This window comes from Cololabis saira, chromosome 18 (genome assembly GCF_033807715.1).
Source record: "Cololabis saira isolate AMF1-May2022 chromosome 18, fColSai1.1, whole genome shotgun sequence".
NCBI classification, from domain to species: domain Eukaryota; kingdom Metazoa; phylum Chordata; class Actinopteri; order Beloniformes; family Belonidae; genus Cololabis; species Cololabis saira.
The window spans coordinates 41,098,613-41,112,966 of NC_084604.1; the positions used below are offsets into that span (position 1 = coordinate 41,098,613).

General features: G+C 42.0%; 1 protein-coding gene across 1 annotated transcript in view; it reads right to left on the minus strand.

Moving 5' to 3' along the window:
* The window catches only part of LOC133464844 (uncharacterized), a 25,267-nt gene extending 11,238 nt beyond the window's left edge, over positions 1-14,029 (minus strand). Inside the window, exons 1-4 of the mRNA XM_061747031.1 lie at positions 13,980-14,029; positions 7,759-8,073; positions 7,164-7,457; positions 6,704-6,985 (exon numbers count right to left, since the gene is read on the minus strand). Of these exons, the coding sequence (XP_061603015.1) occupies positions 6,704-6,985; positions 7,164-7,457; positions 7,759-8,073; positions 13,980-14,028 (940 nt within the window). The 5' untranslated portion in view covers position 14,029. The remainder of the gene's footprint in view (positions 1-6,703; positions 6,986-7,163; positions 7,458-7,758; positions 8,074-13,979) is intronic.
* Between the last annotated feature and the right edge of the window lie 325 nt (positions 14,030-14,354).

A 14,354-nucleotide genomic window follows, 5' to 3' on the forward strand; every position in this document is an offset into this window, starting at 1 on the left:
AGCCAAAAGGTTAATTTCCATTGGCAGTCCGACCCCTGCCAGAAGGAACACAAGGCGTAGTAATAAAAGCAACAAATGACAGTAAAAACAAATACATGTCATAGGTAAAATATTTTAAAGCAGCAGTACACATAACTCCTCCCCTCCCACACATACACGATTTGTTTGTTTTAGCAAAAAACATAGCAACAGTTTTAGAGAAGTTAAGTTGTAAATAACAGTTACTGAACCAGTTTGTAACGTTTACCATGACCTTTGTAAACTGAGCAGCCTCAGAGTTGTCTTTACCCTTTACAAACATCACGGTATCATCAACATACATAATGACCTCACATCCTTGGCACACTGATGGTAGATCGTTTACATACAGACTGAAAAGGATTGGACCCAAGATTGAACCTTGGGGAACACCGGTGACAAGATCTTTGAAAGTAGATTTTATATTTTGTATTTGAACACACTGAGATTGGTTATTGAGATATGACTTGAACCAGTTGGAAGTACACTGAGAAAAATTAAATTGGCCAAATTTAGACTGAAGGGTATTATGATTAACAGTGTCAAAGGCTTTTCGAAGATCTAAATAAATTGCGCCAACGACACCCCCTCTGTCCATTAGAGACTTAATGGAGGACCAGGATTACCCACCCCTGGTTTAAATCACATAAAGCCCCGAAACATGTGAAATAAAGTTGATCTTTACCTTCAAAGTGAAGCAGTAAAGTGATGAAAAGCTGCAGCCGTGGAGTCATTTTGTCTCTGCCGGAGGAAATTATGCTTTTCTCTGCTGCTCCTCTCTATATGAACAGTTAGTTCCCTTTTCTTTTTCACTTGTTGGCTAAAAACATATTCACACCAACACCCACTTCCTCACACTTCTGTAAATCCTCTGATCACACAACCAGCAAGAGTTCAAGTTCAAAGTTTAGGTGGACGGACGGATTATCTGAACACCTAAACATCTGAAACAGAATCTGTCGTTCATTCGTTCGTTTTCGTTTATTACAGACATGTATAAAAAACAAAAAAAAAGACAAGAAAACAAATCCAGGTTACATTCCACCACACAAAGAAAACCAACATCAAAAAACATTTTTCAGTTACATGTTCCACAGTTGAATTCCACAAACGGATACACAAAAACCTATTTTTGTTGTACGCACAACAATATTTTATTTCCCATCAAATCCAGTCGTGGTGTCGATCTGTCTCTGGTCAGTGATATAAATAATTTTTCTCTTCTGCAGGTCTGTAGGCCCATCTGATGATGCAACTTCCTGTATTGTGCATGAACGTGTTCATTTAACACGTTCAATTCTGTGAGAACGTTGAACTGAACGTGACATATTTGCAGATAAAGAACTTGAACTTGTTCAGATCTGCAGATAACGAACTGGAACTTGAAATGTTCAGATTATGAATTTCAGCTTCACTGTTTAGGTCTACTTATTACGGAATAGACAAAGCTGTTGGTGTACTGTTTGCTCCCTCCATGTACTCCTCTAGTTTTTTGAATTCCTGTTTTTTGTTCTGCCTTGGTGACACCCTGCCTGTTCCCGGACCCTGCCTGTTCCCGGACCCTGCCTGTTCCCGGACCCTGCCTGGTCTCCTGCTCTCCGTTGCCTGACCTTATCTTCCGAACTTGACACCGATTGCTGCCTGATCCTTGTCTTGCATTCCTGCCTGCTCTTCGTCCCCGTTGAGGGTAATAAAGCAAACCAGACAAACTACCACCGTGTGCTCCGTGTGCTGCATTTGGGTCCAAAACCTCACCCCGTAACACCCCCTTCCTCAACTAGGCAGACAGATAACTCCTTCCACACACTGTAGCAAATAATTATGGCTTTATTGGGTACAGCATATGAATTGGGTAAAACTGAAATAAAAAGAATACAACAATGAACACTTATTGGATAAACCCCATCAATCAACATATTTCACTGTACCTTAAAGGTATAAAGCACGTGAGGCTACAAATATAAAGCTGCAATATAGCTGACAGAGCACTATAAATTATTTAAGTTGACTGAACTACAACTGATAAACAGCATGAAACAAAATACAAACTCAGATTAAAACAAAAATAACTTCAATATAATAATGTCATAATATTTTTGTGACATTACGGAGATGGAAAAATGCTATTTTACAAACATGATTAATATATGCATGAAACTAACAGGAATAAAGAGAGATGATCCCAGTTAGGAGATTTAATACATTGTTAGCATGCTAGCGGGTCAAACATCCATCAGGCTCCTCGATGCAGGAGTGACGCCGAGGAAAAGCTGCAGAGGATTTTTGAAGATCACAAAATGATGAAGACTAAACACTAGGATTGTCATAAACAGAGCTGAGCTTTAAGAGACCAAACATCCGTCTGCTGCTCTGTAGCCAGGCTAACGCATCGTTTTCATAGTTCACCACATCATCATCATTCCTGTTCACCTGTGGAAACATACAATGTTCTTGTAATTCATGTTTTCACCACCAGAGGGAGATCAAGATCATATTTACATGATAATAGACCGTTCTTAATGGTTCCTGTGAAATTGATCTACAATTATAAACTCTTTCTCAATATCTGAATGGAAACCAGAAAATCATCCATTAATAACATTTATGAAAGTTAGCAGCTATAAATGTTTATTTAACATCTTGTTAGTCAAATAAGATCACAATCATGATTGACCCTCTGGTATTTAGGTTTATTAACATATGGAGGTAGATTTGTTTCTTAATTATTCAATCAAAAAAAAGATTACTTCAATCAAAAAAATGTATTTCAATCAAAGGAAAAAAGTGTTGAATACAAAAAAATATTTGAGACTCAAAAAAATGCATTTGAATACTTTCTTTCTTTGATTGAAAAAGTTTTTTTTTATTGAAGTGATTTTTTTCATTGAAAACATTTTTTTCTTTTTGAAGAAACATCTTTTTTGGTTAAATGATAAAGACACAAATGTCCATCCCATAATAATATGGCCCAAATACAAAACAACAATAACTTCAATCAAAAAAGTTGCTTCAAACAAAAAAAACTTCACTTCTATCAAATAAAACATTTCCAATCAAAGAAAAACAGTTTTCAAATGCATTTCTTTGAGTCTAAAATATTTTTTGCATTCAAAAACTTTTTTTCTTTGATTGAAATATTTTTTTTTGATTGAAGCAATCTTTTTTTTGATTGAATAATTAAGAAACAAATCTACCTCCATATTAACAGAAACCCAAGAATAATCAGCAGCAAATGTTGATAGAAATGAACAAACATGAAACATTTGATGAACCTGGATATTTCATACATATTTATTTTTTAAAGGTAGATATATATAAAATATTAAATATTAGTGAAGATACTCACATACTGCTGCATTGGCAACTGAACATCTGGAACAAAGAATGTTAAATTCTTAGAGTTAGTTGACAAGATTACACATTTATTATCTTAATTCTGTCATTATTATTATTAATAATATAACTTCTGATTAACTTTCACAAACAATCACATCTTTAACTGTCAGGTGTGAGCCTAATGGACTGATATTAGTTGAAGTTTCAAAAGGACAACAGGAGGGAATTGTGAGGTTAATTAACATTTAAACTTGTTTTTGTCCTCCTGAAGACTGTCACATGCTTTGTCAACAGATGTCAGAACTGCCACTTCCTGATTTACTCAGGTTTAGAACTGTCCTGGTTTAATCACTCTACTGTAATGTCAGTATTCAATCACACGTTATCACTTCCACCCATTGTCTACTGTTCACTGTTCACTGTCCATATTTGGTCATTTCCTGTCAAGTTTCTAAATAAAACCATCATGCAGGAGGAGGGTACTTTGGGGAAGTTCAGGAGTTCTCAATGAGAGCTTGTCACTCTGCACTCCTCTGCTCCTCCCTTCTGCAGAAGTGCGTTAAAATCATTCCAAGCAGTATTTGTGTATTTCCTCGTTACAAACTTATGTAATGTTGATTTAGACCTAACACAGGACTTGACATTTTCCTGTTTTATTTTGAAGCCCATGTCTTTGTGTTTGAGTTCTGTCTTGACCTTCCTGTTTCCATCTGCCCTGATCATCTGCATCTGTGTCTCGTTGACCCTTGTGTATATCTGGTCTTGTCTTTCCTCTGCTCCCTGCTGGTCCGGACTGTTTCTACCTCCATGTTTCCACAGTCAGGTCTTTTGTAATTTTTTTGGATTCTTGTTCATGTTTTGTGTTTTGTATCCTGCTCTCCTGCATCTGGGTCCTCACTACTGTCCTGGTTCAATCACTCTACTGTAATGTCAGGACTCAATCACACGTCATCACTTCCACTTCCCCATTGTCTACTGTTCACTGTTCACTGTCCATATTTGGTCAGTTCCTGTCAAGTTTCTCAATAAAACCATAATGCAGGACGAGGAACTTTGGGGAAGCTCAGGAGTTCTCAATGAGAGCCTCGTCACTCTGCACTCCTCTGCTCCTCCCTTCTGCTCCCTGCTGGTCCGGACTGTTTCTACCGCCATGTTTCCACAGTCAGGTTTTTTGTAATTTTTGGGATTCTTGTTCATGTTTTGGGTTTTGTATCCTGCTCTCCTGCATCTGGGTCCTCACTACAACCTTCCTGACATTAACGGCTGTATTCCTGTTTGATAAAATGCTGTTTGTTGATTTTGTTTCAGAGTTCAACTCAATCTAACTTCAGAAACTAAATAACAACCTGACAGGCAGGTCAAACACACCTGTTGGATTTCTGGGATTGTTCCTTTTAACTTTGATCCTGTAAATGGTAAACATAACGATGCTGACCAGAACCACCATCAGCCCCCTGACCACCCATCCAATAATCAATTCGGTATAATCTGGAATCAAAGGATTCAACAAAATGGTCAGAAAGTCAATATTAACACTTTAAGTGATTAAAAGTGTAAATTCTGAAAGATGACATCCAGTTTTTATTATCTCCATGATTTCAGGGTCTTACCTGTAAAGTCCAGCGTGTATTCAGCATCTATCTCCACTCTGTCTCCTTCAACAACCTGGCAGGTGAATCTTCTCTTGGAGCGTCTCTGATGTTTCACCATCAGATCAGAAACACAGTTCATCTGTCCTCCAGACTCAAACACATCACCTTCACCAAGCAGCACACTTCCTGTCTCATTCACCCAGACAATGCTGTTCTGCTCACAGGGACCGAAGTAACGGTCTCTCACCAGAGAACAGCGTAATGTCACGTTTCCATCCCTTCCTGGATCCACATCTGGTGGAGATGGAGAGACTGGAAGGAGACAAAACACTGTAGTTTCACTCAAAAAACATCTTTCTAACATGTGAGGAACTATTCTTCTTCTTCTTAAAATACATCATGTAACCTTGGCCATAGGGCTTGGTCACCAAGTTGCATTCTGGGATGTGGCGGCCATGTTGGCAGCCTCGTGAGTGTAAACACAGAGCAGTGTAGTAGCAGTGTGGTAGCACCAAGTGAACAGACGGAACGCAAAAAAAAATTTAAATGCCAGAAAGCAACTGGAATTTACCAGATACCTTAAACAAGGAAGCCAGGGAGCGGAATATGGGGAAAATAATGATTATTAACGGTTTGGATCCATATGAAATCCCTACTAAAGAGTGGAGCTCTGACAGGGATTTACTGCTGCAGTTCTGCACAACCCACGTCTTACTACCTTGTTTAGGAGTGTTTGGCAGCTGATTTGGTAAATGTTTGACTCGCCATGTGTTTCAATAAATTAGTATAATAGTACATCATACAGTACATGTTTTGTATTACTCTTACTTTTTTCATTTCTTTTTTTTGACCGCTATATTATGTGGAAGAGGCTCCGAGGCGTGAGCAATATTTTTGTTTTCCTCGTGGGATTATTTTTTACTCTGCAGCTACAAATAGAGTTAATATTTTTTCCTCAACAAACTAGTTTTATCTGAAGATTGGGGTTAATGGCACCGCAGAGAGATGGTCAGCAACTGCGTTTAGCTGGAGAAGTGGGGAATAAAACCCGTGTTTTGATCGGACCGGTCTGTGTGAGTGTTATGTTTGTGGGTTACTGTGGAAGGTTCTGTTTGCTCATCTTACAGCCGCGATCCAAGCGTTGTCTCAGATACTTCGTTATCTCAGATACTTCGTTATCTCAGATACTTCGTTATTTCAGATACTTCGTTATCTCAGATACTTCGTTATCTCAGATACTCTGCCTTCGTGGTTCTGCCTCCGAGCAGGAAAGCGGAGAAAAGTTAAACCGTTAGCAATCTTTTCCCCACGTCTGTTATGTGTGGAGCTGTTGCAGCTACAACACAGCAACGGTTACCATGGTTACAGAACACCCCACAACACAGCAATGGGTTACCATGGTTACAGAATAACGGAAAGTAACGATTATAAGGAAGACACAACGAAGAGGGAACACGTCTGTGCACAGTATTCCGAAGAGCAGCTAAGTTAGCTTTCAACATGGCGGCTCCGCCAGGTGATGACGACAAGACGACCAAGCCCTATTGTCTGATAGAAACACCAAAAGCTATGATTGATTACGAAGTCGAAGTGAAGACAGAAGGAAAAAATGTTCTACTGAAAGTAATGATGACTGTTTTTTTCTCCGTCCCGTTCAACGGCAGGATCCAAAGAGGGAAACCCTTCCTGGGGCGACAAACCCAGCAAGGGTTGGGTGTTTTTGGTTGCACTGTTTCCCACACAGTCCAAATACTCACTTGTTAAAACACTGAGATACACAACGGTGTTGTACTTGTCCCTCAGCCGGCTCTCGTAGAGACCAGCGTCTCCAGCGGTGATGTTGGTGATGATCAGGGAGCACTTCCTGTCCATCCTGCCAGCTCCAGAACCAAACTCCTCATGAGACGCTGAACTTGTGTCTCTGCTGTAAATCCACTCAACATTGGAGCAGGTGGAAGACGATAAGTCAACGTTATTCTGCAAAGCTACGTCATCTCCAACCCTGTGGTAGAGAATGATTGTTCTCACGCCGGTTCCTGCTGCAGAGAAAAACACAACGTTTTAAACCCAACCTCACAACAAATAAGATATTTTACGTAGATATTTAGGTTTGTCAACTCAGAAAAGCAACATTGGACTTTAACAAGCCCTTACTTCATTTTCATTAACTATTCAAGTTCACCTAGTTTCCTGGTCTCCATGATTTCAGGGTCTTACCTGTAAAGTCCAGCGTGTATTCAGCATCTATCACCACTCTGTCTCCTTCAACAACCTGGCAGGTGAATCTTCTCTTGGAGCGTCTCTGATGTTTCACCATCAGATCAGAAACACAGTTGTTCTGTCCTCCAGACAAAAACCCATCACGTTCACCAAGCAGCACACTTCCTGTCTCATCCACCCAGACGATGCTGTACCGCTCACAGGACGAGAAACCATAGAATCTCACCAGAGAACAGCGTAATGTCACATCTCCATCCCTTCCTGGATCCACATCTGGTGGAGATGGAGAGACTGGAAAGAGATAAATAACTGTTATTTCAGCCACTTGAATAAGAGAAACTCCTCATTTTACTGATCCAGTTTTACTGAGTGATTGTCTGATGGAAACATCAAATATTTCAACGTGTAAATAAATGTCAGGTGTTTGTGGTCCAGTCCCTCTGAGAGGATCCATCATGTTGAGGACGATCCCAAACACACCAGACGTTCATGTCGCTGACAAATCCACACAAGCTTTTAACAGCGTTTCACTCAGAGTTGATGAGGAGGATTCAAACTGACAGTCTGGATGTTATTAAGTCAAAACACTCACCTGTTAAAACACTCAGATACACAAGTGTCCTTGAGGAAAGATGATCATTTATATTCCAACACAAGTATTCTCCAGCATCTTCAGCAGTGATGTTGTTGATGATAAGAGAGCAGTCACTTCTCAAACTCATCCTGTCAGCTCCAGGTGACGTCTGCACAATAGTTCCATTAAGAACGATGTCTTTTTTATATTGATATTTGTAATGAATCCATTCAGCATTAGAACATTGGTAATTTGAAGAATAAGCCTTAGACGGTAAAACAGCGTCATTTCCAGGTCTGTGATAGAGAAAGATCCATCCACCACTGATTCCTGCTGCAGAGAAAAACACTCTGAGAAATGTTTGACACTTCACACATCAACCTGACCCTAGAAACATATTTAACCTACATATTTATGTTTGTCAGCACAGAAGCATCATTCAATAACCTCCACTTGATAGAATCCTTTTAATTTTTTCATCAGTATATGTCCATGAAGGCAGCACAAAGTGCTTTACATAAAAAAATACAAACATAGAATGCATTAATGCCCTGCCCCCCTCCCCGCACACACACACACAGACACACACACAGACACACAGACACACACACACACACACACACACACACACACACACACACACACACACACACACACACACACACACACACACACACACACACACACACACACACACAGACACACAGACACACACACACACACACACACACACACACACACAGAGACACACACACACAGACACACACACACACAGACACACAGACACACACACAAACACACACACACACACACACACACACACACACACAAACACAAACACACAGACACACACACACACACACACACACACACACACACACACACACACAGACACACACACAGACACACAGACACACACACACACACACACACACACACACACAAAGACACACACACACAGACACACACACAGACACACACACACACACACACACAAACACACACACACACACACACACACACACACACACAAACACAAACACACAGACACACACACACACACACACACACACACACACACACACACACACACACACACACACACACACACACAGACACACACATACACACACACACACAGACACACATGCAGACACACGGTGCAGACATGGCAGTTCAATACCAGTTTAAAATCAGTGCAGATCCAGTTCCATAATAGTTCAGTACCAGCTCAGTAACAGTTCAGTACTAGTTCAGGGTTCTGTCTGCCCCGAAGCCGAGGCCCCAGTCCCGAGAACTCCCCCGCGCTTGGTCCCAAGAACAACCCTCTGACCCGTCTGCCCAGCCCTGAGTTCGGCCCATCCCTGTGTAGTTCTCTAGTTTTTTGTGTCCTGCTAAGCAGCGCCTTTTGTTACTTTTAAAATAAATCCTGCTTTTTGGGAACTCCTGCCTCCTGCTCTCTCCTACATCTGGGTCCAAACACCAGCCATATCACAACACACTTGATAGAATCATTTTCATTTTTCATCAGTATATGTCCGTGTATCAGGGGAGACACAAGCCGGTCTGTTGCACTATTTGGACGCCCTCAGGGTTTTTGCTGAATCAGGGAAACATGTCAAACCTGCAGGACAGCAGCTCTGCAGGACCCGGGACGAGGTCCACCGTCTTATGTGCAAGTGTTTATTCTTTTTTTTTTTTTTTTTTTACCTTGTCTGCACACATATTAATGATTGATACCATGATGGTAGAAACCAAAGGTATATATATGTGCATTATTACTATATTTAATATATATACATATATATACGCACACATATGCATACACATACATTAATATACACATACAAGCCCAGTGATTTTTTTTTTTTTGGGGGGGGGTGACGACATCCACTGTCAATCCAGGAAGCAGGAACACACGGAAACACACGTCAAGCACTGGAAATCTGCAACAAAAAACCACAAACAAAGCACGAAACCGGCACGGAGCCAACCAAAACAATAACAGCAATCGACCTAAATCTTGAGTTCTGATCGCAGTCTGAGCTAAGCTACCGCTACCTAACCCCAAAAACTACAGAGCCAGCATGCAGGTGAACAAGCCAGTGTGTATGTCTATGTGTGTGTCTGTGTGTGTGTGTGTGTATGTATATGATCATGCGTGTGTGTGTGTGTGCGTGTGCGTGTGTCTGTGTGTGTGTGTGTGTATATGTGTGTGCGTACGTGTGTGTGTACATGTCTTTGGGGCTATGTGTGTGTGTGTGGCTGTGTATGTGTGTGTATATGTATGTGACTGAGTGGCTATATGTGTGTGTGTGTGTGTGTGTGTGTGTGTGTGTGTGTGTGTGTGTGTGTGTGTGTGTGTGTGTGTGTGTGTGTGTGTGTGTGTGTGTGTGTAATAAACCAAACAAAGCTCCACCTGAAGTGTATCTATAGTGGGGGAGGGGGGGGAGCAACACCGCCACCCGCGAGACCAGAGGCCGACACGGAAGAAACCGGAACCCAGGCCACCAGCAACCCCACAGAGGGGAGAAGAGGGCGGGAGTCCTTGTCAAATTTATTTATTAAATGTTGAATGTGCAGTGTCTACTTTGCTGTTAAAACCGTGAGGCGGGGAGTGTCGGGCCACGCGGGACAATGCCCCCCACGACCTGGACCCCCCGCCCCTTCGCCTATGTGCGTATGAATCGTGTAGGGGGGGAAGGAGGGGGAGCGGAGGCCGAAGCCAGGAGGCAGGACCAGCAAAGCCGGCCCTGATAAGACACCCGCGTCCCCCCACCGGCCATCCAGTGGACGGGGGCCGGCCCTCCGAGCCGGGCCAGGGCCCCACCGTACCTCCACGGGCGCCCCCGGCACCGCCGGAGCCCCCAGACGGAGAGGGAAACGGTCCAACATACCCCCATTCATACTGACAACATAAGACATAGACACCTGGGAATGGTGCCACCCCCCCCCCCCCCCCCCCCCGTGGCCACCCCGTGGCCACTCCAAGGGTCACGGAGTCCCCACAGACGCAGGGGCACGCAACCCCCGCCCAGCGACGGAGGACCAAGGCAGCAATGCCCCCCCACGCCCACGGCCCAGCCCCCCCCGGGAGACCCGGAGATGCCCAAGCCACCACCCCCCGCCCTAGCCCCCCCCAGACACTCCCCATAGGCCCCCAAGGCCCCCACAGGCCAGGGACAGGGCCCCACGGCCCCACCCACCGCCCCCCAGGGGCCACCAGAGGCCCGCGCCCCAGACCCCCCAAGCCGACCCCCAACCCCAAGGGCTACAAGATCACCGCCCCCACTAGGTAATGAAGCCAATAATCGGGGAGCAGAGAGAGTGCAATTCAGCCGAATGTTGTTCAGTGGAGGCAGACATTATCTCACTACTAATATGATCTGATAAAAGATTCCTAAAATGGTTGATACATAAACTGGATTTTTGTTTCCAATTTACTAGAATGGTTTTCTTTGCGATACATAAGCGACAGTAGCTCAGGTGGTAGAGCGGGTCGTCAAATGATCGGAAGGTCGGCGGTTCGAATCCCGCTCTGTCCCAGTTTGCTGTCATAGTGTCCTTGGGCAAGACACCTTACCCACCTTGCCCCTTGTGAATGTGTTTGAATGTGTATGAATGTTGGTGGTGGTCGGAGGGGCCGTTAGGCGCGATATGGCAGCCACGCTTCCGTCAGTCTGCCCCAGGGCAGCTGTGGCTACAATGTAGCTTACCACCACCAGTGAGGATGTGTATGAATGAATAATGATTTCTGTAAAGCGCTCTGGGTGTCTAGAAGGGCGCTATATAAATCCAAGTCATCATCATAAGGCAGTGAGAACCTGGAGTGTCCAATTAGGTTCCATTTGAATGTCTCCCAGGTGACCTAATATACATATCGTGGGGCACACTGGGATTCTGTAGTTGATCCATGTGGATAAATCCTCACAAATCTCCTTCCAGAACCTCTGTACCGGTGTACAGAACCATAAAGCATGCATATAATTATCTGGGGTGTTCTCTGTGCACTGTGAACAGATATTAGAGGTGACAAAGCCCATCTGGAACATCCTTTGTCCAGTATAATGTATTCTATGAAGAACTTTGTACTGTATAAGTTGTAGGTTTGGGTTTTTAGTCATAGTAAACGTATTTAAGCATATTTGTGACCAAGAAAACTGGTCGGTATTAAAGCAGCACTATGTAACTTTTCCACCTTAATATAATATTTCCAGAGTCACTGTGATGGTACATCAACTTCCAACAGGTTTAATGACACCTCTGTCATGGTCTGAGGGGTCTGTATCGCCTTCACGGGCACTATGTAACTTCGAGGTGGATGGTAGGAACCTTTCCACACTGCTGGTAAAGCACTACCGCTTTTGTCCAAAGGAGCCGCCAAACTCAACAAAAGCTGAAAGTTACGTTGTGCTGCTTTAAGAGAGTTTTGATAACAACTTTAAAGTGCTTAGATTCAATACATCTATTATCCTAGTGGGAAGTTGCAAGTGTTTATCCTTAAAACAAACTTGTTTTGTGGTTAAAGTTCATAAAAAATTAACATGAACCGGCTTCTTTTAATTCAATGTTATATTTGGTTTCATGGAAACATGAAAAGAGGAAGCAAACCTTCCTCTTCTGCATCGACTTTGAACCGTTTTCTCAGAAACAGAAGAATAAAAGAAGAACTTTTGGTCTTGGTAAAATACTGAAATCAGTCAAATATCCTTTTATAAAAAGATGAAAATATAAAGTTATTTCTTCTGACTTCTTTTCTTTCTTACACTTCAATGTGAAAAAGATATTTTAAGCTGAAATCCTTTATTTCTCCCTCAATGGGGAAACTCACTTTGTTCAGCAGCAGTACACTTAACACACACAAAAGTAAAAAATATATATAATAACGAAATATAGACAGTATATACAGTACATTGTAAATAAAGTAGTGCGAAAGACAAAGAAGACAAAAAACAGTGCAAAAAAAGCAGATAGAATGTGTGTGAGGTAAACAGACAGATACTGCACATCTTATTATTGTTATTGCACGTGTTATTGTCCGTAAATTACTGAGAGCAGGCCAGATGATTGTATAAAACAATTGTATAAAACATCTCACAGATGACAGGAGTGTCGGTGGAGGACGGAGGCTGAGGACAGACACCTGCCGTGTCCTGCATGTTTTAGATGCTTCAGCACATCTGTCCAGGTCAGCACGGCTCTGGTAACGACTCAGACGTGTCTGTCAGGGTTTTGCTGAAGCAGGGAAACATGTAAAACCTGCAGGACACGACCCAGGATCGATTGATTTGATTTACATTTATTTGTTATAGAGGGATAATGTACATTAATGAACATTTTTTAAATGTAAATGCACCCAATTGTAGCCAAAAGGCTAATTTCCATTGGCAGTCCGACCCCTGCCAGAAGGAACACAAGGCGTAGTAATAAAAGCAACAAATGACAGTAAAAACAAATACATGTCATAGGTACAATATTTAAAAGCAACAGTACACATAACTCCTCCCCTCCCACACACACACACACACACACACACACGTGATTTGTTTGTTTTAGCAAAAAACATAGCAACAGTTTTAGAGAAGTTAAGTTGTAAATAACAGTTATTCAACCAGTTTGTAACGTTTACCATGACCTTTGTAAACTGAGCAGCCTCAGAGTTGTCTTTACCCTTTACAAACAACACGGTATCATCAACATACATAATGACCTCACATCCTCATCACACTGATGGTAGATCGTTTATGTACAGACTGGAAAGGATTTGACCCAGGATTGAACCTTGGGGAACACCTGTGACAAGATCTTTGAAAGTAGATTTTATATTTTGTATTTGAACACACTAAGATTGGTTAGTGAGATATGATTTGAACCAGTTGGAGGTACACTGAGAAAAATTAAATTGGCCAAATTTAGACTGAAGGATATTATGATTAACAGTGTCAAAGGCTTTTGGAAGATCTAAATATGGGAGTTTTTACCTGCCATTGTTTATATAATAATTGCTCGGGGGTTTATGTTTATGTTTATGTTCATGTTCTGGATCTCTGGAAAGCGTCAAGAGACAACATCTGTTGTATTAGACGCTATATAAATAAAATTGAATTGAATTGAATTAAATAAATTGCGCCAACGACACCCCCTCTGTCCATTAGAGACTTAATGGAGGACCAAGATTACCCACCCCTGGTTTAAATCACATAAAGCCCCGAAACATGTGAAATAAAGTTGATCTTTACCTTCAAAGTGAAGCAGTAAAGAGATGAAAAGCTGCAGCCGTGGAGTCATTTTGTTTCTGCCGGAGGAAATTATACTTTTCTCTGCTTGTCCTCTCTATATCAACAGTTAGTTCCCTTTTCTTTTTCACTTGTTGGCTAAAAACATCTTCACACCAACACCCACTTCCTCACACTTCTGTAAATCCTCTGAACACACAACCAGCAAGAGTTCAAGTTCAAAGTTTAGGTGGACGGACGGATTATCTGAACACCCAAACATCTGAAACAGAATCTGTCGTTCTTTCGTTCGTTTTCGTTTATTTCGGACATGTATAAAAAACACGAAAAAAAGACAAGAAAACAAATCCAGGTTACATTCCACCACACAAAGAAAAC